This window comes from Bombina bombina, chromosome 10 (genome assembly GCF_027579735.1).
Source record: "Bombina bombina isolate aBomBom1 chromosome 10, aBomBom1.pri, whole genome shotgun sequence".
Classification (NCBI taxonomy): domain Eukaryota; kingdom Metazoa; phylum Chordata; class Amphibia; order Anura; family Bombinatoridae; genus Bombina; species Bombina bombina.
In genome coordinates, this window is record NC_069508.1 from 92,921,498 (window position 1) to 92,948,587 (window position 27,090).

The 27,090-nt window shown below is 39.0% G+C and overlaps 1 protein-coding gene across 1 annotated transcript in view; it reads left to right on the plus strand.

Moving 5' to 3' along the window:
* Window positions 1-27,090, plus strand: part of MCOLN3 (mucolipin TRP cation channel 3) — a 253,553-nt gene that overhangs the window by 63,885 nt on the left and 162,578 nt on the right. Inside the window, exon 2 of the mRNA XM_053693240.1 lies at window positions 6,232-6,455. Within this exon, the coding sequence (XP_053549215.1) occupies window positions 6,234-6,455 (222 nt within the window). The 5' untranslated portion in view covers window positions 6,232-6,233. The remainder of the gene's footprint in view (window positions 1-6,231; window positions 6,456-27,090) is intronic.

Sequence of the window (27,090 nt, forward strand, 5' to 3'; positions counted from 1 at the left end):
ATTTACCTGTAAAATAAAACCTAACCTGTCTTACACTAACACCTAACTTTACACTACAATTAAATCAATTACATTAATTAAATACAATTAACTAAATTACAAAAAACAAAACAAAAACACTAGCAGTAGCTATAGCTACTCTAACCTCCTAACAATATAGATTATTGAATTTGCAAAATAAACAAAAATGTTTTGTTACCTTGCACTCTAATTGCTTAACGTGTATACCCGCTATAACCTATATCGTAGTTATTGAGAAGCTCCACTTTATAAGAATTTGTTTTTTTTTTAAATTTCACTACCTGTTGGCAATTGTAGTCTTAAAGGGACACTGAACCCAAATTTTTTCTTTTGCGACTCAGAGCATGAAATTTTAAGCAACTTTCTAATTTACTCCTATTATCAAATTTTCTTCATTCTCTTGGTATCTTTATTTGAAATGCAAGAATGTAAGTTTAGATGCTGGCCCATTTTTGGTGAACAACCTGTTTTGTCCTTGCTGATTAGTGGATAAATTCATCCACCAATAAAAAAGTGCTATCCAGAGTGCTGAACCCAAAAAAAAGCTTAGATGCCTTCTTTTTTAAATTAAGATTGCAAGAGAACGAAGGAAAACTGATACTAGGAGTAAATTATTAAGTTGCTTAAAATTGCATGCTCTATCTGAAACATGAAAGAAAAAAATTGGGTTCAGTGTCTCTTTAAGGGCCCAAGAGTGGTCCTACGTGGTCCATTTCTACTCCACACACCCTACCAAGCTCCCCTATCCGTAAGCATCAAGGTTCAAGAGTGGCCATTGTCTTTCTTTTGGGGTTTCCAGATTTGTAATATATGATGGTTATAAATAAGGGGATACCATGCGCTGTCATTATAGAAAAATAAAAGAAATCCGAGGTCGTCATAATGTGACCCATGAGTGGTCTCTCCATTATACCTTTCCTTATATTTAGTCATGTTCCCTTACTTAAAGGGACAGTAAAGTAAAAATTAAACTTTCATGATTCAGATAGGGCATGCAATTTTAAACAACTTTCCAATTGACTTTTATCATCAAATTTGCTTTGTTCCCTTAGTGGTATTTTTGAAAAGCTAAACCTAACTAGGCTCAAACTGATTTCTAAACAGTTGAAAACCACCTACTAGCTCAGAGCATTTTGAAAGTTTTTCACAGTTAGACTGTGCTAGTTCACATCTGTCATATAGATAACATTGTGCTTACTCCCGTGAAGTTATTTAGGAGTCTTCACTGATTGACTACACTGCATGTCTGTCAAAGGCACTTAGATAAGGAGGCTGTCTGCAAAAGCTTAGATACAAGGTAATCACAGAGGTAAAAAGTATATTAATATAACTGTGTGTTGGTTATGCAAAAACGGGGAATGGGTAATAAAGGGATTATCTATCTTTTTAAATAAGAACATTTTTGGTGTAGACTGTCCCTTTAAGGTCCAAGATCCGCCTTGTGGGATTGTTATGGAAGGTTTTCTTATGAACAGGCACCATATATCAATTTAGCCATCTATAAATGTTATCTAGTTCTCCGGTGAGCTGTGTAAAAGCTATAAAACATAATTATAGAATAAAAAAAAAAAAATATATATATATATATATATATATATATATATATATATATATATTTTTTTTTTTTTTAAAAGCAAAATAGGTGCATATGGATAAAAGAGTTTTTAGGCCAAAAATCTCCTTTAACAGTGAATTTACTTCTTAGATAATCTTGCTAGAGTGGAGAGCTTTAACTCATCGGACCCTTAGTGTGCAGAAGCTTTATGCAGACTATTTAAAACTTGCTCCTTGAAAAAGGGATTTAGAAACTAAAATTGTTTAGGTGTATGTTACTTTAAAAAAGAGCAGCACAATTTTCCTTTTATACTCTCCTTTGATCTGTGCATTAAAGACGCAGCAAATTGGACTCGGTGCAAAAAGTAATTGAAATTTCAAGTAAAACAGAATAAAGGTACCCCCCAAAGGGTGCAATTAGTGTCCTATATATATATAGCATTGTGGGAAAACATTTTGAACCCTTAGTGAAACAAAATGTGATACTTGGTGTGCGAAAAAAATTACTAATGAAAATGATGTTCAACATAACAATTATGCATATCCATATTTTAAAAACACATAAGATAATGAGTAATATAGGCAAATTATATTGATAAAATATGAATAATAATTACATTTGGCCACAATAGTTCTTGCTAAATTTGTAATAATTTCAACATAATTAACTTTGTATCACACATACTATTTAGAATTATAAATTGTTACTATTTAGTACATAGTATTAGTGTATGTATATTTACTATGAAACTGTTATACGTATTGGCTTTCTAGCAGTAATTAATTTAATTTTAATGTTCTGGATTGACATTCATATATATGTAAATAGAGTGCAGTTGTGACCATTATTTCTAAGCTTTTATACACGCAAAATTGGCTGATGTTATTATAAAAATCATGTTGTTTATTTGTGTAGCCCCTTATATATCAAGTGTATTTATTAAAGGGACAGTCTACTCCAGAATTGTTATTGTTTAAAAAGATAGATAACCCCTTTATTATCCATTCCCCTGTTCTGCATAACCAACACAGTTATATAAATATATTTTTTACCTCTGTGATTACCTTGTATCTAAGCCTCTGCAGACTGCCCCCTTATTTCAGTTCTTTTGACAGACTTGCATCTAACCAATCACTGCCCTCTCATTTGTAAGTCAATGGGCTTGGTCACAATGTTATCTATATGAAACACATGAACTGACGCCATGTAGCTGTGAAAAACTGCCATATCCATTGAAAAAAGGGGTAACCTTCAAGGGCTTAGAAATTAGCATATGAGCCTACCCAGGTTTAGCTTTCAACAAAAAATACAAAGAGAACAAAGCAAATTTGATGCTAAAAGTGAATTGGAAAATTGTTTAAAATTGCATTCTCCATCTGATTCATGAAATTTTGATTTTGACTAGACTGTCCCTTTAAGTATATGTGTATATTATTAACGAACAAGGCACACATACAAACACTCTTGGGATTCACTTAGGAACTTAATTTGGATTTTGTATAATTAAGTGTTTTTAGAAAATTAGAATTGTTGCTTCTAGTATAAACTATTGGACATTTAACTCGATGTCTATTCTGTACACAAATCTACATCCCATAATGAATTTAAACCTTTTGGTTTCATAGCATCCAAAGTAAATATGCAAAAAAGGTCTTTTCTATTTAAACCCATAAATCTGACTCCTCCTTTGAGGCTTTTGAGGACATGATCTATAAATGTAACTGAAAAATGTGATAAAGTATTTGTATGTAAGGCAACATGCTTGGCTATAGGGGTTCTTGGAAGATCTTGTTCTATGGACAATATATGTTCCCTTATTCTATACTTAGACATATGTATAGTTCTACCTATATATTGCATCAAACAAAATTTACATGTGATCATATACACTACATAAGTAGAGCTACAGTTCAAATAATAGTGTATATTATATATGCTTTGGTTGTTGGTAGAATATTTCCGTGACCTCTATATACGTACAAGTTTTACATGGTCTATTGCCATACTTGAGGCTGCCATTTTTTTTGGTGTTAACCAAATGGTACATTGTTTTGAAGGTTTAGATAAATCTTTAGTCAACCTATTACCTATGGTAGCATTTTTCTTGGAGACAAATTTCAATGTATTCCTTAACATATTGTGTAGTTTATTGTCTCCCCTTAAAGTATCTAGATTATTATTATTTATTTATGTTTTGAAAGGGGACCAGAATCTTAGAAATAATTGTATTATTTATTTCCTGCTTTATTTGTTTGATGCGTTTTTTTGTTGTAACCTCTTGCTATGAGACGTTTCACTAAATCATTAGCACGTTTAACATAAAGTTCCTCACTACTTCCTTATTTGTTCTATGAATTGTCCCTTGAGTTCAGCTTTTTAATATGCTCTTGATGACAGGAAGCCGCTCTTATACTGTTATTTCCTGCTCTAGGTTTCCTGTATAATGAAGTTGCTATTTCCCATGATGTAATAATGCCAGATCATTTCAAATCTTTTTTTCTGATTTGCTGTGTTAAGATATTCCACAACGTTTTGTAAATGTTTGTACCTTGCCAAATTAATATCATGTCTATAAAATGACCATACTGTACTATTTCTTGTTTGTAAGGGTTTCTATCGCCAAAGATTTTATTGGACTCAAACCATATCATAAACAAATTGGCATATGAGGGGGCACATTTAGCCCCCATCGCCGTGCCTCTTTTTTGGAGATAGCAAATCCCCTGAAACAAGAAAAAGTTATGAGTCAACAAATATTCTGTCATTTTAATTAAAAATTTAATGATCCTAATATTGTAATCAGTATATCCCTTTAAGACCTGATACATACTGTAGCTTCAAGTATAATGCAGTATACTTGTATACAAGGCTACATCAATAGTTAGTCATTTAAAATTATGATTCCATTTTTCTGATAGTATCTTTTTTCTTTTTTTTAAAGTTCCAAGAGTCTTGTATGTAACCTTGGCTTTGCATTATTATGGTAAATAGAAATCTAACCATTGTCCTTATTTGTCTCCTAAAGTACCTATGGTTGAGACTATGGGGCGTTCAAGTAGATTTTTTTATATCCTTATGTATCTTGGGAATTATTTTAAAAACTGATGTATTTGGGTGTTCAACTGTTACACTATTCTAGAATAGCTTGATCTACAGTATTATACTCTTATAAACTGCTTCTTTCAATAGATTGTATAAGTCTGATTGAAATTTACTCTTAGGGTAAAAGTTAATCTAAGATTGTTTAAAGGGACATGAAAGCAATTTTTTTTCTTTCGTGATTTAGAAAGAGCATGTCATTTTAAACAACTTTCTAATTTACTTCTATTATATAATTTGCTTCATTCTCTTGATATCACTTGCTGAAAAGCATATCTAGATATGCTCAGTAGCTGCTGATTGGTTGTTGCACCTAGAGGCCTTGTGTGATTGGCTCACACATGTGCATTGCTATTTCTTCAACAAAGGATATCTAAAGAATTGAGCAAATTAGATAATAGAAGTAAATTGGAAAGTTGTTTAAAATTGCATGCCCTATCTGAATCATGAAAGTTTAATTTTGACTAGACTGTCCCTTTAAGTACAGATATATAAACCCTATTCATTGGTCTAAATGTTAATTCTCTAAAATTAATTGCTAAAGTGTTTTTTTATCTGTTACACCTGCTTTGAACATATTTTGCCATGAACGTTTTGGTAGCACACAATCTTTAATGTTTACTCTTATTTATTTTTTCTCCTTTTAAATTATTTTTTTTATAATCAATTGCAAATCTCATTTGATTAACTCAAGATTAAATGACCATAATAATGAAAAAATAGCATGCTCTAATTTGCTAGAGCATGTAATTTAACTCTAGCTACACTCCAACTCTATGTCTTTAATTCCTGCAGAAGGGGATAAAGTACTGCTTGGGAACTGCAGAGCACTGCTGGTCCCAAGAGGAAACTGCTACTCACCCAATCAGCAGCAGTATTCACACAGATGGGTCATGCAACTAGAGCTGCTGGTTGGGACAGCTGCAGTTACGACTGGAACTAGCAGTGCTTTGCGTCTTCAGAGTTGTCTTTATCTATGTGTTTAACCCATTTGTGGGGGTTATACACACAGAGTTGGGGCATTGCTAGTGTAAAATAGCATTTTTTACCCCATTATTATGACCCTTTAAATGTTTAAAGGGACACTGAACCCAATTTTTTTCTTTCGTCATTCAGATAGAGCATGACATTTTAAGCAACTTTCTAATTTACTCCTATTATCAATTTTTCTTCATTCTCTTGGTATCTTTATTTGAAATGCAAGAATGTAAGTTTAGATGCCGTCCCATTTTTGGTGAACAACCTAGGTTTTCCTTGCTGATTGGTGGATAAATTCTTCCACCAATCAAAAACTGCTGTGCAGAGTTCTGAACCCAAAAAAAAAGTTTAGATGCCTTCTTTTTCAAATAAAGATAGCAAGAGAACGAAGAAAAATTGATAATAGGAGTAAATTAGAAAGTTGCTTAAAATTGCCTGCTCTATCTAAATCCCGAAAGAAAAAAATTGGGTTCAGTGTCCCTTTAATTTCTGTAAATGTTCTGTATATTAAACACAACTGTATTCTATGCTTATTTAGACTATAGGCTAAAATGTAATTGTCTTTTGATTTCATACAGAAATGGAAGGTCCAGAGATGGGGATAAAGTCTTGTAACTCGGTTGAGGAAGAACACGACTCATACAGCAGCAAATCCTTAGCAGAGGAACTCCTTAAAGAGGACCAGCTGAGAAGAAAACTCAAATTTTTTTTCATGAATCCCTGTGAGAAATTCAGAGCGCGAGGACGAAAGCCTTGGAAACTTTGTATACAGATATTAAAAATCGCAATGGTGACCGTTCAAGTGAGTTCCAGGTTCCAGTATGTGTGTTATTAAAGGGACATTTAAGTAAAAATTTAACTTTCATGATTCAGATAGATTTTTTTTTTAAACAACTTTCCAATTTGCTTCTATTATCATATTTGCTTTATTCTCTTGATATCCTTTGTTGAAAAGGAGCCTCAGTAAGATAAATGTGCTGTTTGGAATAAACTGGTGATTGGTGGCTGCATATATGCATCTTGTCAGTAGATCACACAATGAATTCAGCTCACTCCCAGTAGTGGACTGCTGCAACTGAGCCTACTCTTAAACAAAGGATACCATAAGAATAAAGCACATTTCATAAATAAGGTACATTAGACAGTTGTTTAAAATTGCGTGCTCTATCTGAATCCTGAAAGTTTCATTTGACTTTACTGTCCCTTTTAAATATTGTTTGTAAAACATGTCCAGTCTGTTAATTTATCTAAGAAACACAGAATACCCAATCTTTCCTAAATAAAAAGGAACAAATTTAACCCCTTGGCTGCAACACCATATTGCTATGCAGTGTATTGCATTTAAGAGTATTGTTAGGTTATGAATAGACCTTTGAGGTGCATACAGCGCCCTACTCCCCAAAACTGTACCATGGGCCAGTCTTTAATGCTGCCCTAGGTCCAGACACTTATTTTTCATACAACTGACTAGTGATTTTTAAACTCATTGTCTGGCATTAATGGGATGGTTAAGTCAAAATTACATTGTCAGCATTCTGATAGAGCATTTGATTTTAAACAACTTTCCAATTTACGTCTATCATCTAATTTACTTGGAATCCTTTGTTAACCCCTTAATGACCGGACCATTTTTCAATTTTCTTACCCTTAATGACAATGGCTATTTTTACATTTCTGCACTGTTTGCGTTTAGCTGTAATTTTCCTCTTACTCGTTTACTGTACCCACACATATTATATACCGTTTTTCTCGTCATTAAATGGACTTTCTAAAGATACCATTATTTTCATCATATCTTATAATTTACTAAAAAAAAATGATAAAATATGAGGAAAAAATGGAAAAAAACACACTTTCTTCTGTTAAGTGTGATCAGTCCACGGGTCATCATTACTTCTGGGATATTACTCCTCCCCAACAGGAAGTGCAAGAGGATTCACCCAGCAGAGCTGCATATAGCTCCTCCCCTCTACGTCACTCCCAGTCATTCTCTTGCACCCAACGACTAGATAGGATGTGTGAGAGGACTATGGTGATTATACTTAGTTTTATATCTTCAATCAAAAGTTTGTTATTTTAAAATAGCACCGGAGTGTGTTATTATCTCTCTGGCAGAGTTTGAAGAAGAATCTACCAGAGTTTTTGTTATGATTTTAGCCGGAGTAGTTAAGATCATATTGCTGTTTCTCGGCCATCTGAGGAGAGGTAAACTTCAGATCAGGGGACAGCGGGCAGATGAATCTGCATAGAGGTATGTAGCAGTTTTTATTTTCTGACAATGGAATTGATGAGAAAATCCTGCCATACCGATATAATGTCATGTATGTATACTTTACACTTCAGTATTCTGGGGAATGGTACTTCACTAGAATTACACTGTAAGAAATACATAAAGCTGTTTAATAACTAGAGATTATGTTTAACGTTTTTGCTGGAATGTAAAATCGTTTTCATTTACTGAGGTACTGAGTGAATAAATGTTTGGGCACTATTTTTCCACTTGGCAGTTGCTTAATCTGTTTTTCTGACAGTTTCTGTTCTCCCTCACTGCTGTGTGTGAGGGGGAGGGGCCGTTTTTTTGGCGCTTTTACTGCATCAAATATTTCAGTCAGCAACTCATTGTATTCCCTGCATGATCCGGTTCATCTCTACAGAGCTCAGGGGTCTTCAAAACTTATTTTGAGGGAGGTAATTTCTCTCAGCAGAGCTGTGAGAATTATAGTTTGACTGAGATAAAAAACGTTTATTCTGTAATTTGTTTCCTGCTTTCAGAATTTGTTATCTTTGCTAATGGGATTAAACCTTTGCTAAAGTTGTGTTGTTTACAAGGATTGAGGCTATAACTATTTCAATTTATTAATTTTCAACTGTCATAGATCTTCTGTGCTTCTTAAAGGCACAGTACGTTTTAATATTATTCTAATTGAATTGTATTTCCAAGTTGTAAGTTTATTTGCTAGTGTGTTAAACATGTCTGATTCAGAGGATGATACCTGTGTCATTTGTTGCAATGCCAAAGTGGAGCCCAATAGAAATTTATGTACTAACTGTATTGATGCTACTTTAAATAAAAGTCAATCTGTACAAATTGAACAAATTTCACCAAACAACGAGGGGAGAGTTATGCCGACTAACTCGCCTCACGTGTCAGTACCTACATCTCCCGCTCAGAGGGAGGTGCGTGATATTGTAGCGCCGAGTACATCTGGGCGGCCATTACAAATCACATTACAGGATATGGCTACTGTTATGACTGAGGTTTTGGCTAAATTACCAGAACTAAGAGGTAAGCGTGATCACTCTGGGGTGAGAACAGAGTGCGCTGATAATATTAGGGCCATGTCAGACACTGCGTCACAGGTGGCAGAACATGAGGACGGAGAACTTCATTCTGTGGGTGACGGTTCTGATCCAAACAGACTGGATTCAGATATTTCAAATTTTAAATTTAAACTGGAAAACCTCCGTGTATTACTAGGGGAGGTGTTAGCGGCTCTGAATGATTGTAACACAGTTGCAATACCAGAGAAAATGTGTAGGTTGGATAAATATTTTGCGGTACCGACGAGTACTGAGGTTTTTCCTATACCTAAGAGACTTACTGAAATTGTTACTAAGGAGTGGGATAGACCCGGTGTGCCGTTCTCACCCCCTCCGATATTTAGAAAAATGTTTCCAATAGACGCCACCACAAGGGACTTATGGCAAACGGTCCCTAAGGTGGAGGGAGCAGTTTCTACCTTAGCTAAGCGTACCACTATCCCGGTGGAGGATAGCTGTGCTTTTTCAGATCCAATGGATAAAAAGTTAGAGGGTTACCTTAAGAAAATGTTTGTTCAACAAGGTTTTATATTGCAACCCCCTTGCATGCATTGCGCCGATCACGGCTGCAGCGGCATTCTGGATTGAGTCTCTGGAAGAGAACATTGGTTCAGCTACTCTGGACGACATTACGGACAGGCTTAGAGTCCTTAAACTAGCTAATTCATTCATTTCGGAGGCCGTAGTACATCTTACTAAACTTACGGCAAAGAATTCAGGATTCGCCATTCAGGCACGCAGGGCGCTGTGGCTAAAATCCTGGTCAGCTGATGTTACTTCTAAGTCTAAATTGCTTAATATACCTTTCAAAGGGCAGACCTTATTCGGGCCCGGGTTGAAAGAGATTATCGCTGACATTACAGGAGGTAAAGGCCATGCCCTGCCTCAGGACAAAGCCAAAGCCAAGACTAGACAGTCTAATTTTCGTTCCTTTCGTAATTTCAAAGCTGGAGCAGCATCAACTTCCTCTGCACCAAAACAGGAAGGAGCTGTTGCTCGCTACAGACAAGGCTGGAAACCTAACCAGTCCTGGAACAAGGGCAAGCAGACTAGGAAACCTGCTGCTGCCCCTAAGACAGCATGAATTGAGGGCCCCCGATCCGGGATCGGATCTAGTGGGGGGCAGACTTTCTCTCTTCGCCCAGGCTTGGGCAAGAGATGTTCAGGATCCCTGGGCGCTAGAGATAATATCTCAGGGATACCTTCTGGACTTCAAATACTCTCCTCCAAGAGAGAGATTTCATCTGTCAAGATTGTCAACAATCCAGACAAAGAAAGAGGCGTTTCTACGCTGCGTACAAGAGCTCTTGTTAATGGGAGTAATCCATCCAGTTCCACGATCGGAACAGGGACAGGGGTTTTACTCAAATCTGTTTGTGGTTCCCAAAAAAGAGGGAACTTTCAGACCAATCCTGGACTTAAAGATCCTAAACAAATTCCTAAGAGTTCCATCGTTCAAGATGGAGACTATTCGGACAATTTTACCTATGATCCAAGAGGGTCAGTACATGACCACTGTAGATTTAAAAGATACTTACCTTCACATACCGATTCACAAAGATCATTATCGGTACCTAAGGTTTGCCTTCCTAGACAGGCATTACCAGTTTGTGGCTCTTCCATTCGGATTGGCTACAGCTCCAAGAATCTTCACAAAGGTTCTGGGTGCTCTTCTGGCGGTACTAAGACCGCGGGGAATCTTGGTAGCTCCATACCTAGACGACATTCTGATACAAGCTTCAAGCTTTCAAACTGCCAAGTCTCATACAGAGTTAGTGCTGGCATTTCTAAGTTCACATGGATGGAAGGTGAACGAAAAGAAAAGTTCACTCGTTCCACTCACAAGAGTTCCCTTCCTGGGGACTCTTATAGATTCTGTAGAAATGAAGATTTACCTGACAGAGGACAGGCTAACAAGACTTCAAAGTGCTTGCCGCACCCTTCATTCCATTCAACACCCGTCAGTGGCTCAATGCATGGAGGGAATCGGCTTAATGGTAGTGGCAATGGACATAGTACCCTTTGCACGCTTACACCTCAGACCACTGCAACTGTGCATGCTAAGTCAGTGGAATGGGGATTACTCAGACTTATCCCCTTCTCTGAATCTGGATCAAGAGACCAGAAATTCTCTTCTATGGTGGCTTTCTCGGCCACATCTGTCCAGGGGGATGCCATTCAGCAGACCAGACTGGACAATTGTAACAACAGACGCCAGCCTTCTAGGTTGGGGTGCCGTCTGGAATTCTCTGAAGGCTCAGGGACAATGGAGTCAGGAGGAGTGTCTCCTGCCAATAAACATTCTGGAATTGAGAGCAGTTCTCAATGCCCTCCTGGCTTGGCCCCAGTTGACAACTCGGGGGTTCATCAGGTTTCAGTCGGACAACATCACGACTGTAGCTTACATCAACCATCAGGGAGGGACAAGAAGCTCCCTAGCTATGATGGAAGTATCAAAGATAATTCTCTGGGCAGAGTCTCACTCTTGCCACCTGTCAGCAATCCACATCCCGGGAGTGGAGAACTGGGAGGCGGATTTCTTAAGTCGTCAGACTTTTCATCCGGGGGAGTGGGAACTTCATCCGGAGGTCTTTGCCCAAATACTTCGACGTTGGGGCAAACCAGAGATAGATCTCATGGCGTCTCGACAGAACGCCAAGCTTCCTCGTTATGGGCCCAGATCCAGGGATCCAGGAGCAGTCCTGATAGATGCTCTGACAGCACCTTGGGACTTCAGGATGGCTTACGTGTTTCCACCCTTCCCGTTGCTTCCGCGATTGATTGCCAGAATCAAACAAGAGAGAGCATCAGTGATTCTAATAGCACCTGCGTGGCCACGCAGGACTTGGTATGCAGACCTGGTGGACATGTCATACTGTCCACCTTGGTCTCTACCTCTGAAACAGGACCTTCTGATACAGGGTCCCTTCAAACATCAAAATCTAACTTCTCTGAAGCTGACTGCTTGGAAATTGAACGCTTGATTTTATCAAGACGTGGGTTTTCTGAGTCAGTTATTGATACCTTAATACAGGCTAGGAAACCTGTTACCAGAAAGATTTACCATAAGATATGGCGTAAATACCTATATTGGTGTGAATCCAAAGGTTACTCTTGGAGTAAGGTTAGGATTCCTAGGATATTGTCTTTTCTACAAGAAGGTTTAGAAAAGGGTTTATCTGCTAGTTCATTAAAGGGACAGATCTCAGCTCTGTCCATTCTGTTACACAAACGTCTGTCAGAAGTTCCTGACGTTCAGGCTTTTTGTCAGGCTTTGACCAGGATTAAGCCTGTGTTTAAAACTGTTGCTCCACCATGGAGTCTAAACCTTGTTCTTAATGTTTTTCAGGGCGTTCCGTTTGAACCCCTTCATTCCATTGATATAAAGTTGTTATCTTGGAAAGTTCTATTTTTAATGGCTATTTCCTCGGCTCGAAGAGTCTCTGAATTATCAGCCTTACATTGTGATTCTCCTTATTGATTTTTCATTCGGATAAGGTAGTCCTGCGTACTAAACCTGGGTTCTTACCTAAGGTAGTTACTAACAGGAATATCAATCAAGAGATTGTTGTTCCTTCTTTATGCCCAAATCCTTCTTCAAAGAAGGAACGTCTACTGCACAACCTGGATGTAGTCCGTGCTCTAAAATTTTACTTACAGGCAACTAAGGAATTTCGACAAACGTCTTCTCTGTTTGTCATTTACTCTGGGCAGAGGAGAGGTCAAAAAGCTTCCGCTACCTCTCTTTCATTTTGGCTTCGTAGCATAATTCGTTTAGCTTATGAGACTGCTGGACAGCAGCCTCCTGAAAGAATTACAGCTCATTCTACTAGAGCTGTGGCTTCCACTTGGGCCTTCAAGAATGAGGCCTCTGTTGAACAGATTTGCAAGGCTGCAACTTGGTCTTCGCTTCATACTTTTTCCAAATTTTACAAATTTGACACTTTTGCTTCATCGGAGGCTATTTTTGGGAGAAAGGTTCTTCAGGCAGTGGTTCCTTCTGTATAAAGAGCCTGCCTATCCCTCCCGTCATCCGTGTACTTTTGCTTTGGTATTGGTATCCCAGAAGTAATGATGACCCGTGGACTGATCACACTTAACAGAAGAAAACATAATTTATGCTTACCTGATAAATTCCTTTCTTCTGTAGTGTGATCAGTCCACGTCCCGCCCTGTTTTTAAGGCAGGTAAATATTTTTTAATTTATACTCCAGTCACCACTTCACCCTTGGCTTTTCCTTTCTCGTTGGTCCTTGGTCGAATGACTGGGAGTGACGTAGAGGGGAGGAGCTATATGCAGCTCTGCTGGGTGAATCCTCTTGCACTTCCTGTTGGGGAGGAGTAATATCCCAGAAGTAATGATGACCCGTGGACTGATCACACTACAGAAGAAAGGAATTTATCAGGTAAGCATAAATTATGTTTTTTCTAACTTTGACCCCCAAAATCTGTTACATATCTACAATCACCAAAAAAACACCCATGCTAAATAGTTTCTAAATTTTGTCCTGAGTTTAGAAATACCCAATGTTTACATGTTCTTAGCTTTTTTTGCAATTTATAGGGCAATAAATACAAGTAGCACTTTGCTATTTCCAAACCACTTTTTTTCAAAATTAGCGCTAGTTACATTGGGACACTGATATCTGTCAGGAATATCTGAATTTCCCTTGACATGTATATATTTTGTTTTAGAAGACATCCCAAAGTATTGATCTAGGCCCATTTTGGTATATTTCATGCCACCATTTCACCGCCAAATGCGATAAAAAAAAAAAAAAAAAGTTCACTTTTTCACAAATTTTGTCACAAACTTTAGGTTTCCCACTGAAATTATTTACAAACAGCTTCTGCAATTATGGCACAAATGGTTGTAAATGCTTCTCTGGGATCCCCTTTTTCAGAAATAACAGACTTATATGGCTTTGTGGTTGCTTTTTGGTAATTAGAAGGCCGCTAAATGCCACTGCGCACCCCACGTGTTTTATGCCCAGGAGTGAAGGGGTTAATTAGGGAGCTTGTAGGGAGCTTGTAGGGTTAATTTTAGCTTTAGTGTAGTGTAGTAGACAACCCCAAGTATTGATCTAGGCCCATTTTGGTATATTTTATGCCACCATTTCACCGCCAAATGCGAGCAAATAAAAAAAAAAAACTTTACATTTTTCACAATTTTAGGTTTCTCACTGAAATTATTTACAAACAGCTTGTGCAATTATGGCAGAAATTGTTGTAAAAGCTTCTCTGGGATCCCCTTTGTTCAGAAATAGCAGATTTATATGGCTTTGGCGTTGCTTTTTGGTAATTAAAAGGCCGATAAATGATGCTGCGCACCACACGTGAATTATGCCCAGCAGTGAAGGGGTTAAATTAGGTAGCTTGTAGGGAGCTTGCAGGGTTAATTTTAGAGATCAGCCTCCCACCTGACACATCCCACCCCCTGATCCCTCCCAAACAGCTCTCTTCCCTCCCCCACCCCACAATTGTTACTGCCATCTTAAGTACTGGCAGAAAGTCTGCCAGTACTAAATAAAAGTTTTTTTTTTTTTTTTTTTTTTAATAAAAATTATAAAATATTTTAGTTGTGATGGACCCCTGCCTTAGCACCAACCTCCCTGATCCCCCCTCCAGCTCTCTAACCCTCTCCCCTACCTAATTACCGCTATCTTGGGTACTGGCAGCTGTCTGCCAGTACCCAGTTTGGCCCCACAAACCAAACTTATTTTAATTGTATTTATAACTGTTATTTGTGTTTAATTATTTCTGTAGTGTAGCAGCCCCCCCACAATACCCCCACCCCCTCCCCCTCACAGATCCTTTTAAATATAAAAAAAATAAAATAACTTTTTTCCCCTTACTTTTTCATTGGTGTCAGTGTGGCTAATGTGCGCATGTGCACGTGCACGGGCGCCCACGTGCACGCGCACACCCGTGCACGTGCATGCGCGCATCGTGCACGCGCGCACACGCTCCCTCCTCCCACCGGTCAGAGGCACCATCGGCACCATCACTACCGGTGCAGAGAGGGCCACAGAGTGGCTCTCTCTGCATCGGAGGCTTGTAAAGGGGTATTGCAGGATGCCTCCATATCGAGGCATCACTGCAATACCCTCAGAGCTGCTGGAAGTGATTGTGATCACTTCCAGCACTCTGTCAGACAACTGACGTACCAGGTACGTCCATTGTCATTAACTGCTTGTTAATGCATGACGTACCTGGTACGTCAGTTGTCATTAAGGGGTTAAAAAGCATTTCTGGGTAGTTTTAGGAGCAGCAATGCCCTGCTGGGAACTACCTGCGGATTGGTAACTGTGCATATGCCTGATCATTGGCTCACCCAATATATTCAGCTAGCTCCCAGTAGTGCATTGCTGCCTCTTCAACAAAGGATAACAAGAGCATGAAGCAAATTTGCTAATAGAAGTGCATTGAAAAGTTGTTTAAAATTGTATGTTCTGTCTGATTTGCTAGAAAAAAGCTGGGTTTTATGTCCCATTAACAAACATCTGTGGCTTATTCTTCTCTTGGCTGTTTATAGCACACAGAACAGTGATACTTCCAGTAACATACACTCAGCAGTAATATTCTCCACAAGGCTGAAAATGACATACAGACAGAGGTCATTTATTTCCCTTGGTTGCCAGTGACACAAACAGCAATGTTCTTTGCAACCTTTGGCTTCTATTAGCACACAGTTCTATACTGGATCTAGGGTCACCACCTCGGCCATGTTTTCCTGGACACTTATGAGTTATACAAGCTGCAGGGTTTGCAGAGGGCAACATGCATTGTGCTGCTGGACAGCATCCGAATATTGACCCTGGACAGCAGTCAGGGTGCCAGGAATCAGACTGTGACAAGAAGTGCAAAAATAATCACACCTTTATTAATAGCAAAAAATTATAAAAAAGTCCACAAGTCAAATAACAAGCCAGGAATCAAAACCAGAACTGGTAGTCAGACAAGCCGAGTCAGGAGCCAAAGTGAATAGTCAGACGAGCCGGAATCAGGAACAAGGAGAACAGCAGAGTCAGGAACAAGCCAGGGATCAGGAACCAGTAGGGACGTCAGACAGCCAGGTAATACACAGGAGCTCTCACAAACAGGTCTGAGACAACGCAAGGGCAAAGCATACTGAACAGAGGCCCTTTAAATAATAAGTGATGACATCACAATTCTGAGACCGCATCCTGTCTCACACGGATGATGTACACCAGTCTGGCCATAAAAGGAAGTGCAGGAAATGAGCAGCATCACACAGTATGCGCCACGGTCAGCAAGAGAGGTGAGTAAAATGGCTGCCAGCAGCACATGGCAAACAGATCAGGGAAAAACCCTGACAACAGCACTATTCATGTTCCTCACTGCAGACAATGTAGCACGTGTAACTCATTAATGTTCAGGAAAACATGGCTGAGGTGGCAACCCTAACTGGATCCCCTGACCTGCATAGTATACACACAGCTGGGATGTTATTCCCCTTCTCTCCCATAAGGAGCACTGATTAACCTCCCCACTTTGCAACAATAAGACACATTGATCTGTGTGTTTTTCCTTTTGTTTGCTGGAGTACATAGAGGTGTTTTTACCCCATTTGGTTTCCAGTAACGAACATTTAAAACCACAATTTTGCTAGTAAAGTTTGTATTTTCTCAGATCTTGTTAAGGTTACGGTTACTTTAGAGCACTGGTCCTCAGACCTTAACAGGACAGATTTGAGGATATCTGAACTGGAGCACAGGTGAAATAATCATCTGAATAGTAAACATGGTTATTTTACCCAATGTAATCCTGAAAATCTGGCCTGTTAGGGAGGCCCTTGGACAGGTTTGAAAACCCCTGCTTTAGAGGGTTTGTAGAAGTGTGAATCTAGTAGTAAGTAATATCACTCCCTTATGTACAGTTCTATTAGAAGAGGCTTAAAAAAGGACGGGTCTGCTAGAGAAGACTTAGGCATGGGGGCTGTTGTATAAGTATTCCCAATGATTTAAAGTCAAGTGCAGAGCCAAGGTCTGGACAGTCAGAAGTACAAAAGGGCTAGGAAAGAATCAGGGTAAGGAGGAGAGCCTGGTGGTCAAGCCACGTATAAGTCCAACCAATAATAAGTACAGAGGGATCAAGCAAGAGACAGTCCAATGAAAAATCCAGGTGTGAGGGCAGAGAATCAGTTCAATCAAACATCTGGATACAAGGAGTCAGGCAAGCAGACAAAACTGTAGAGGAAAGCCAGAAGTGAGGGAGTCAGAGGTCAACAGGTAATATAGGGCAGGTACAAAGTAGGATGCAGCAAAGGGCCAACTGGGAGCTAGGGAGGTGGATGACTTGATGCCAGAATTACAAAGAATCTTTGTAGAGGCATTAGGGAAATTTACAGGGCATTGTAGGAAATCTGTGTGAAATAGCTGCATGAAACCTTATTTGTGCATAGGTTTTGGTACCAATGGCAGCCTGTAGGTTTCAGTTTCAGTGCTCTCTTATGTGTGTGAGCGTAAGGTAGTGTTCCCCTAATAGCATGCCCCTTGACCGCATTGGGGATCGGAATTAGCCCATCCATTATTTTGTGTCAGTGGGGAGAGGAGAATCTTCCACAATTCAGAATTAGGGCAATGGTGGGCTGCCCCCGAGTCAAAACTACTGCACACTGCCCACCAAATCCACACTGCCCACCAAATCACTGATACCCACGGTAAACAGGTTAGCCTTAGTGTTGGCACTGAAAGATCTAGAGTAGTCAAGGAAACAATTCTTTTAATGAGTATGTTTACCTGTGATTTGCATGCTTCCAAACAATACACCTGTATAGGCCAGGGACAGTCTGTAGTATTTATAATAATTGTTTTATGCTGTGCTAGGCAAAAGATCTTATGGAGAATTTAATATTGTTTTTAGTGTCTTTAATAGCTGTTATTTAGTTAATGATCATTACTTATGGTTCTATTTTCATTACTTGTACAGTAGATACCCCGGAGTGTTATTTAAGTTTATAAATGAATCAAGAGGGTCACAAGGCAAAAAAAGGTTTGAGCAACACTTTCTTAGAACTATTTATCTAATGAAATTTCAGCTTATGACGGTAAATATTGTCTATACACATATATTATTAGAGGTGTATAGACTTTATATTATTATATAGTCCATGTCAGCTATTCCTGCAACCCTGGGTAGTAGGTCTGGCAGATAATACAAAGCTAAAAACACTTTGCTTGGAGATAGGTGCTAACATTGGCCTAGAAGATTAATTGAAACTCATTAATGAAACTAATAGCTCATTGAAAATAATTTCCGCGTCTCAAAATTTGCTAAATTTATAGAGATTTGTACACACCCCTTATCACTTCCACAAATTATGAGGCCAACTACTTTATAGTGAGTATCTTTCAGTTGTTGACTTGATGCATTGTCAATGATACTAGCATCGCAAAAATGGTTTCAAACTCTTATAGTTGGCGCCTACTGACTGTCAAAGGGTGAGACACAGCCCTAGTAACACACTGTGTCTCACTCTCTGCAGGAAATATTAACAGTTTGGAATGCCCCCCCCCCCTCATTGAGGCAGATGTCATAGCTGCCTCCTTTGTTTTTTTTCATGGCTGGACCAACCACTTCGTAATGTGACACCTGTGAGTTTCTGACTAAGGGTTGTGCAATTAGGGGAGGCTGAGCTTGTCAGCACCTAACCTTAATGTTGCAGCAACACTCCGATTTTTTTTTTTGATTTTTTTTTTAATTTTCATAATATTCTCATTTTTACTTTTGCCTCCCCTGACTGCACGTCACTGATATGCACAAAAGAAATCAGTTAAAGGAAAAATGAGCTTTGGAATAGTGGGATTTGACTGTGAGACAAGATACTTTACAAAGGCAATCTTGTTTTATAAATTCCTCACCCTTCAACAATGTTTAGGTTAAATAAAAAACTACAAAATGAAAAACACTGCTTTGCCACATTTCTAGAATACCCACAACCGTCCTGTTGTTGTGTCTGTGAGGTTTCTGAGACGGTTCTTTTTCTATCCAGTGAAACTACTTTATCCTAATAAAACAGATGTGAAATAGTGTTCATTCACAAACATTTACAAAACCATGTTTCCTAAGTTTTGAAGTTGGAATTATTTATTTCCCGACTTGCTAGTGATTTTTATATGCTCCACGACATATGTATTGAGGCACTTAAAGAGATCGAAAGGTCAAAAGTGAAATGTGCATGAGTGCATTTCAATTTTAATTATAAGCATTTTTGCAATATATTCCATTAGCAAAAATGCTTCTAGCAAAAGTTATTTCTGTATTTCTGCAGCATACGTACATATCCTGTGAGGGCCAGGGACCTGTATTGAAGACTAACACCTTCTCAGAGGGCTTGGCAGTGGTGTGTATTGCTTCTGGAAACGTAATTTGTGTCTTACAAGCTAATGCTGACTCTCCGAGAAGGTGTTTTTGTTTGAATACTTGTGCACAGACCCTGACAGCATATGTGTGTATGCTGCATAAAAACAGTAATAACGTTTACTAGAAGCATTTTTGCTAATGTTAGTATACTGCAAAAATGCTTACAATTAAAATTGAAATGTACCCATGCACATTTCATGTTTGATCTTTCTATCCCTTTAATATAACTATCTATGATAATCACAGGAATGTTCCTTAGCAAAATGCTAATAAAGATAGAGGAAACAATCATCAATGGATTGCAAAAATAATCTTGTTTGAGCAATGGCAGCCTCACATGCATCCGTGAATTTAGTGTACTGTTCCTATTCCAGCCCAACTGAAATTCTTGTGTAAAGTGCACTATGTGGCTTTTTGCAGGACTTTAAAATTCTAAACTATACAATTTCACTAGAAAACCCAGCTTATAGGCTACTAATCATAATAGTTTTAAAGGGTCATTAGTCTTAAAGAGACAGTAAAGTCAAAATTAAACTATAATGATTTAGATAGACTGTGCAAATTTAAGCAACTTTCTATTTATTTGTATTATCGAATTTGCTTTGTTCGCTTTGTATCCTTTGTTGCAAAGCATATGCATATATACTCAGCAGCAGCAGCAATGTGGCTACACACATTTCTCTCTTGTTATTTGCTCACTAAATGTTTTCAGGTAGCTCCCATGAGTGCATTGCTTCTCCTTCAACAAAGGATCCTGACTGAAGCAAATTAATCTAAATCATGAAATAAAACATTTTGAGTTTCATGTCCCTTTAAAATTAGATGCACTAACACATTAGAGCAAACCATTTTTTTACTATAATGGTCCTTTAAAGCCTAGTTTCTCAACCTGTGGTTTTGGTACCCCTGGGGGTATTTGGGCATTGGCAAGGGGTACTCCAGGGATTGGCCTTTATTTTTTTTCCTGATGTAGCTATTGTAAATATGAAATATCAACAAAAGCTGTGTTTCTTATTTCTACCCTTGAGCCCTCATATCAGGGCAGAATGTGAGTATTTCCCTGCCTAGGTGGGACCACTGCTCAATCACTGATTCACATCAAATTAGTAAAACCTTAGATTCTGGCTTGTTAGTGACATATGATGGTTGGAGTTGAGATTCACTAATATGAACTGAGAAAGAGACACTTGTCACATAGACAAGTGGAAAATAAATGTGCCATATAGGTGAAGTGCATCATACTGAAGTACACAACGAGACAGATAAACTGTGCATGAAATGGTTATTAAAAATAAACCATTCTTACCATCAATATTACTTTCTTCTACAAGATACGAGTCCACGGATTTCATCCTTACTTGTGGGGTATCAACCTCCTGCTGACAGGAAGTGGCAAAGAGCACCACAGCAGAGCTGTATATATAGCTCCTCCCTTCCCTCCACCTCCAGTCATTCTCTTTGCCTGTGTTAGTGATAGGAAGAGGTAAAGTGAGGTGTTAGTTTAGATTCTTCAATCAAGTGTTTATTATTTTAAACGGTGCCCCTGTGTGCTATTTTTATTCTGGGCAGCTTCTGAAGGACCAATTGTGAGGAACTGGTGGAGTTTTACTTCACTATGCCTCCCCTTTTGGTGTTGCCTGGAGATGGACTTAGTGATTTTGCCTAAGACCTTTTTTTCTTATCCACAGGACCTCTGGAGGAGATAGTGGACCTCTGGACACTGTGAGTAACATGCTGTTACTCAGCATGGAGGTAGGTGCAATTTATTTTCAGGGGCTTGCAGCAGAACTCTGAATTAACTTGCTCTATCACAGTAATGATTAATTCCCAGACAGTCAGGCAGTAGGACCTAGTGCACTGGGATATTTATACCCTTATTAATTTTTTTTGGCTTTTAACATTTTTCCTTTTACTGTGAGCTGGCAGCTTTTGGGTATATTATAAGTTTTATTCATTATGGCTGACGTTGGGGCTTTCATTTTGGGCAAGTCTGTGTAAAATGGATTACGTTTTGTTGGTGACGCCCACGATGGGCGAGGCTTCATTTGCATGCTTTCTGTAGCGCCATTGCATAGATATTTTAGTCCGGTGATGGTTCTCTACTCCGGAGCAGCTGTTTACCTCGTTCTAGTGCTGCTAGATCAGGGGGTCACGAGTCCGGGTCTCATCCGGAGCCAGGTAGGAGCCGCAGCAGAGCTGTGGCAGGGTGACTGGAGTTCTAACTCCTGTTTCTTTCTAACGGCCAATGTGAAGGTTAATGCAGAGCTTCTGTGTGACTTCACTTTTGTTATAATCGTTTTGTGGGCTAAAAGACTGAAGTATTTTTGTCAGAAAAATAAACGTTTTTTATTTCTTAAAGACACAGTACAAGATACAGTAAACTTTTGTTTAATAAAAAAGATCTGACTCAAATTTATTTGGTGTGCAAATAAAGTTTTATTAAAGACCCAGTACATGTTTTTGTCAATTAAAGAATTTTTTTTTTTTCTTTTATTTAAAGAGACAGTAAGTTGGTAACTTGCATCTGTTATTATGGAAGACATGGTTCAGAATATATGTCTCATGTTTAGATGCCATTGTGGAACCACCTGTCACCCTTTGTGACAATTGTGTGGAGAGGGCAGTACAGGGTAAAATGAAATATTTTTTTAAGGATGATTCTCTATCCACTAAGATTTAGGATTTGCCGCAATCTTCTCCCCAAGCGTCACAGCCTTTAACACCAGCTCAAGCTGCGCCATCTGCGTCTGTTTCTTTTACTTTGCAAGATATGGCTACAGTTATGTCATCTACCCTTACAGAGGTTTTGTCTAAGTTACCAGGGTTACAAGGCAAACGTAGCAGGACAGAATCGCAGGGTCTCCCTGTAGCTTCTGATGCTTTGATGGCTATCTCTGATTTACCCTCCCAGGCCTCTGAAGTGGAGGGTAAGGTGACTTTGTCTGACGGGGAGCTGTCTGACTCAGGTAGTGCTTTACCCCAAACAGATTTGGACGTCATGTCCATTAGATTTAAATTGGAACATTTCCGCTTATTACTTCGGGAGGTTTTATTGACTCCGGATGATTGTGATTCTATTGCGGTCCCTCCAGAAAAATTGTGTAAGATGGACAGATATCTCCCTACTTACTCAGATACCTTTCCAGTTCCTAAGAGAATTTCGGAAATTGTCACCAAGGAATGGGAAAGACAGGGTATCCCATTCTCCCCTTCCTCTATGTTCAAGAAGATGTACCCTATAACTGACACTGTGCGGGATTCTTGACACACAGTCCGTAAGGTGGAAGGTGCTATTTCTACTGTAGCTAAGCGTACAACTATTCTGATTGAGGACAGTTGTGCTTACAAAGACCCTATGGATAAAAAATTGGAGGATCTGCTAAAGAAACTTTTTGTTCATCAGGGTTTCCTTTTACAACCGACGGCCTGCCTTGTACCAATTCCCTGAAGGCTCAGGGTGTATGGACTCCGGTGGAGTCTCTACTTACAATCAATATTCTGGAGTTGAGAGCAAAATTCAATGCGCTTCAGGCGTGGCCTCTGTTGGCTTCGGCCAAATTCATCAGATTCCAGTCGGACAACATCACGACTGTGGCTTACATCAATCATCAGGGAGGAACGAGGAGTTCCTTAGCGATGAAAGAAGTATCCAAGATAATTTGATGGGCGGAGGCCCACTCTTGTTATTTGTCAGCAATCTATATCCCAGGAGTGGACAACTGGGAAGCGGACTTTTTAAGCCGACAGGCTTTTCATCCAGGGGAGTGGGAACTCCATCCGGAGGTCTTTGCCTCACTGACTGATTCTCCGATGGGGCAGACCGGAATTGGATCTGATGGCGTCTCGACAGAATGCCAAGCTCCCAAGATACGGATCCAGGTTGAGGGATCCTCAGGCCGAACTGATAGATGCCTTGTCAGTGCCTTGGTCGTTCAACCTAGCTTATGTGTTTCCACCGTTTCCTCTCCTTCCCCGGGTGATTGCTCGAATCAAGCAGGAGAGAGCTTCAGTAATTCTGATCGCGCCTGCATGGCCACGCAGGACTTGGTATGCAGATCTAGTGGACATGTCCTCTCTACCTCCGTGGAAACTTCCGGTGAGACAGGACCTTCTCATTCAGGGTCCTTTCCAACATCCAAATCTAATTTCTCTGCAGCTGACTGCTTGGAGATTGAACGCTTATTTCTATCTAAGCAGGGATTCTCTGATTCGGTCATTGATACTTTGATTCAGGCACGTAAGCCTGTCACTAGAAAGATCTATCATAAGATATGGCGTAAATATCTTTTTTGGTGTGAATCCAAGGGCTACTCATGGAGTAAAGTTACGATTTCCAGGATTCTGTCTCTTCTTCAAGAAGGATTGGAGAAAGGGTTATCAGCGAGTTCCTTAAAGGGACAAATTTCTGCCTTTTCAATTTTGCTACACAAACGTTTGGCAGATGTTCCAGACATTCAGTCTTTTTGTCAGGCTCTAATCAGAATTAAGCCTGTGTTTAGACCAATTGCTCCACCCTGGAGTTTGAATTTAGTTCTTAACGTTCTTCAAGGTGTTCCGTTTGAACCCATAGATATTAAGTTGTTATCTTGGAAAGTTTTGTTTTTGGCTGCTATTTTTTCTGCTCGTAGAGTTTGAGCTTTCAGCGTTACAATGTGATTCGCCTTATCTTATCTTCCATTCTGATAAGGTGGTTTTGCGTACCAAACCTGGTTTCCTTCCTAAGGTTGTTTATAATAAGAATATTAATCAGGAAATTGTTGTTCCTTCATTATGTCCTAACCCTTCTTCTAAGAATGAGCGTATGTTGCATAACTTGGATGTGGTCCGTGCCCTGAAGTTTTACTCGCAGGCGACTAAGGATTTCCGTCAATCATCTTCATTATTTATTGTTTTTTCCGGAAAGCGTAGGGGTCAGAAAGCTACGGCTACCTCTCTTTCTTTTTGGCTGAGAAGCATCATCCGTCTAGCGTATGAGACTGCTGGACAGCAGCCTCCTGAAAGAATTACGGCTCATTCCACCAGGGCTGTGGCTTCCTCATGGGCATTTAAAAACGATGCTTCTGTTGAACAGATTTGCAAGGCTGCAACTTGGTCGTCTCTTCACACTTTTTCCAAATTTTACAAATGTGATACTTTTGCTTCTTCTGAGGCTGGTTTTGGGAGACAGGTTCTTCAAGCAGTGGTGCCTTCTGTTTAGGTCCCTGTCTTGTCCCTCCCTTTTATCCGTGTCTTGTAGCTTTGGTATTGTATCCCACAAGTAAGGATGAAATACGTGGACTTGTTGTATCTTGTAGAAAAAAAGGAAATTTATGCTTGATGCCTGATAAATTGATTTCTTCTACGATACAAGTCCACAGCCCATCCTGTTATTTTTTAAGACAGGTATATTTTTTATTTTTAGTTAAACTTCAGTCACCTTTGCACCTTTGGCTTTTCCTTTCTCTTCCTAACTTGGGTCGAATGACTGGAGGTGGAGGGAAGGGTGGAGCTATATATACATCTCTGCTGTGGTGCTCTTTGCCACTTCCTGTCAGCAGGAGGTTGATATCCCACAAGTAAGGTTGAAATCCGTGGACTCGTCGTATCGTAGAAGAAATCAATTTATCAGGTAAGCATAAATTTCCTTTTCTTCATTATGCAGAAAAGTTTATTTTCCTAATTTTAATGTAAGAAGCGCATTAATTTCATATAATCATTAATACCAATGGACTATAATATCTGTGTTTTAGTATTGTAAAATATTGATTTCCAGAAAACATAAAATAAATATCTATATATATATATAGCCAAACAAGAAATTGCACTCACAGGACTTTTATAAAGAATAACAAAGTTATTTTTAATGGAACGTTTTCGGGTATGTACTACCTACCCTTCATCAGCAAGGGTAGTACATACCCGAAAACGTTCCATTAAAAGTAACTTTGTTTCTTGTTTGGCTATTGTTTTATATTGTTGCACCCAGGCAGCTGACAACGGTGGATCGACCTGCAGAGAAGATTTATATATATATATATATATATATATATATATATATATATATATATATATATATATATATACTTCATTAAGATATCAGATACAACTTGTGAAATCAAGTAATACATGATTTTCATTTTTGCTCATGTAAAATATCAATAACATTTGTGCTACAGTTGGGGTACATAGAAAACAAGTGTATGCCTACAGGGGTACCTGCTACAAAAGGGTTGAGAAACACTGCTTTAAAGGGACAGTAAACCTTAAAATTAATGTTATATAATTCTGCACATAGTGCAGAATTATATAACATTATATTAGCCAACCATTTTTTAACATAATATTGCCTTTTTATTTTTAGCAAAAAACGCTGTTTTACAGACCCGCTCTCTGGGCTCTGCTGAGCGGGTCTGTTTTTTTTCCTCAGCGCATTGGGCCAGCTGTATAGTCACAGCCCGGCCCGACCGCGCCATAAGACTAAGTGCAGCTCGCTCCCGCTCTGTCTGACAGCAGGAGCGAGCTGCACTTAGTCTTATGGCGCGGTCGGGCCGGGCTGTGACTATACAGCTGGCCCGATGCACTGAGGAAAAAAAACAGACCCGCTCAGCAGAGCCCAGAGAGCGGGTCTGTAAAACAGCGAGTGGGGCACTGCAGAAATAGATTTGCAGAGTTACCGAGAGGGTCACTCTGTGGCCCTCTCTGCATCGGACAGCGGTGGTGCCGATCGTTGGTGGGTGGGAGCATAAGGAGGGAGGCGGGTGGGCGGCCCATTGCTAGAGGAGGCGAGAGGAGGGCAGGAGTGGGTGGGACCGCCCGGCCACACTACAGGTAATACAAAAAATAAAAACTGCGTCATTCAAGATACCAAGAGAACGAAGAAAAATTCATAATAGGAGTAAATAGGAGTATCATGTGGCAGACATGAGCCAATCACAGACTAGTATACGCATACCCTGTGAGCTTGTGCACATGCTCAGTTGAATCTTGTTCCCCAGAAAATGTGAATATAAAAAGACTGTGCAAAATGTAATGATGGAAGTAAATTGGAAAGTGTCTTAAAACTGCAAGTTTTTTTTTTAATTATAAAAGTTTATTTTGACTTGAGTGTCACTTTGAACAGATTTGTTGACCCCCTAAATCAAAGTATATTGCAAAGTTGTTGTTTTTTTACAAATCTAAACATTTTATCTAAAAGTATCAATGTATTTACTGACCCTTTTAATGCTGTACATTTTACCTGCCTCAGACTAATATATCTTAGTCTATAGTTTGTGCTGTCCTGTAAAGGCTACTCATTCAGTCATTCATTGTATCATTGCTGTATAATAATATACTGAGAGCCAGAACAGACAAGTTCCTATAATTACACACAATTGAGATCTGTGACAAAGTGTTCCCTCTCTAAACCTCACATGTCTGTGGTAATCACCAGGCTGTTTGAAGGGTTCCATGTGATGCACACTTTATTTATTTATTCTGATTTTCTTGGCCTGCTCATTTAAGAATGTTCAGGATATTGAGCATAATCATAATATATTCCCTAATAGAAGGTTTCATGCTTTGCTAATTATTGTAACGATTTAAGAATAGTTCATTGTATTCTGTTCTCTAAATATATCTCATTACAAACTTATATAATCTTGTACGTTCAGTGGTACATTTAGATCTTGCCTTTTGGCACCGTCAAAAAAATGTCATATTATAGTCGTTTCATATGCATATGTCACATGTCAACAGATAAAGTTTTCCTG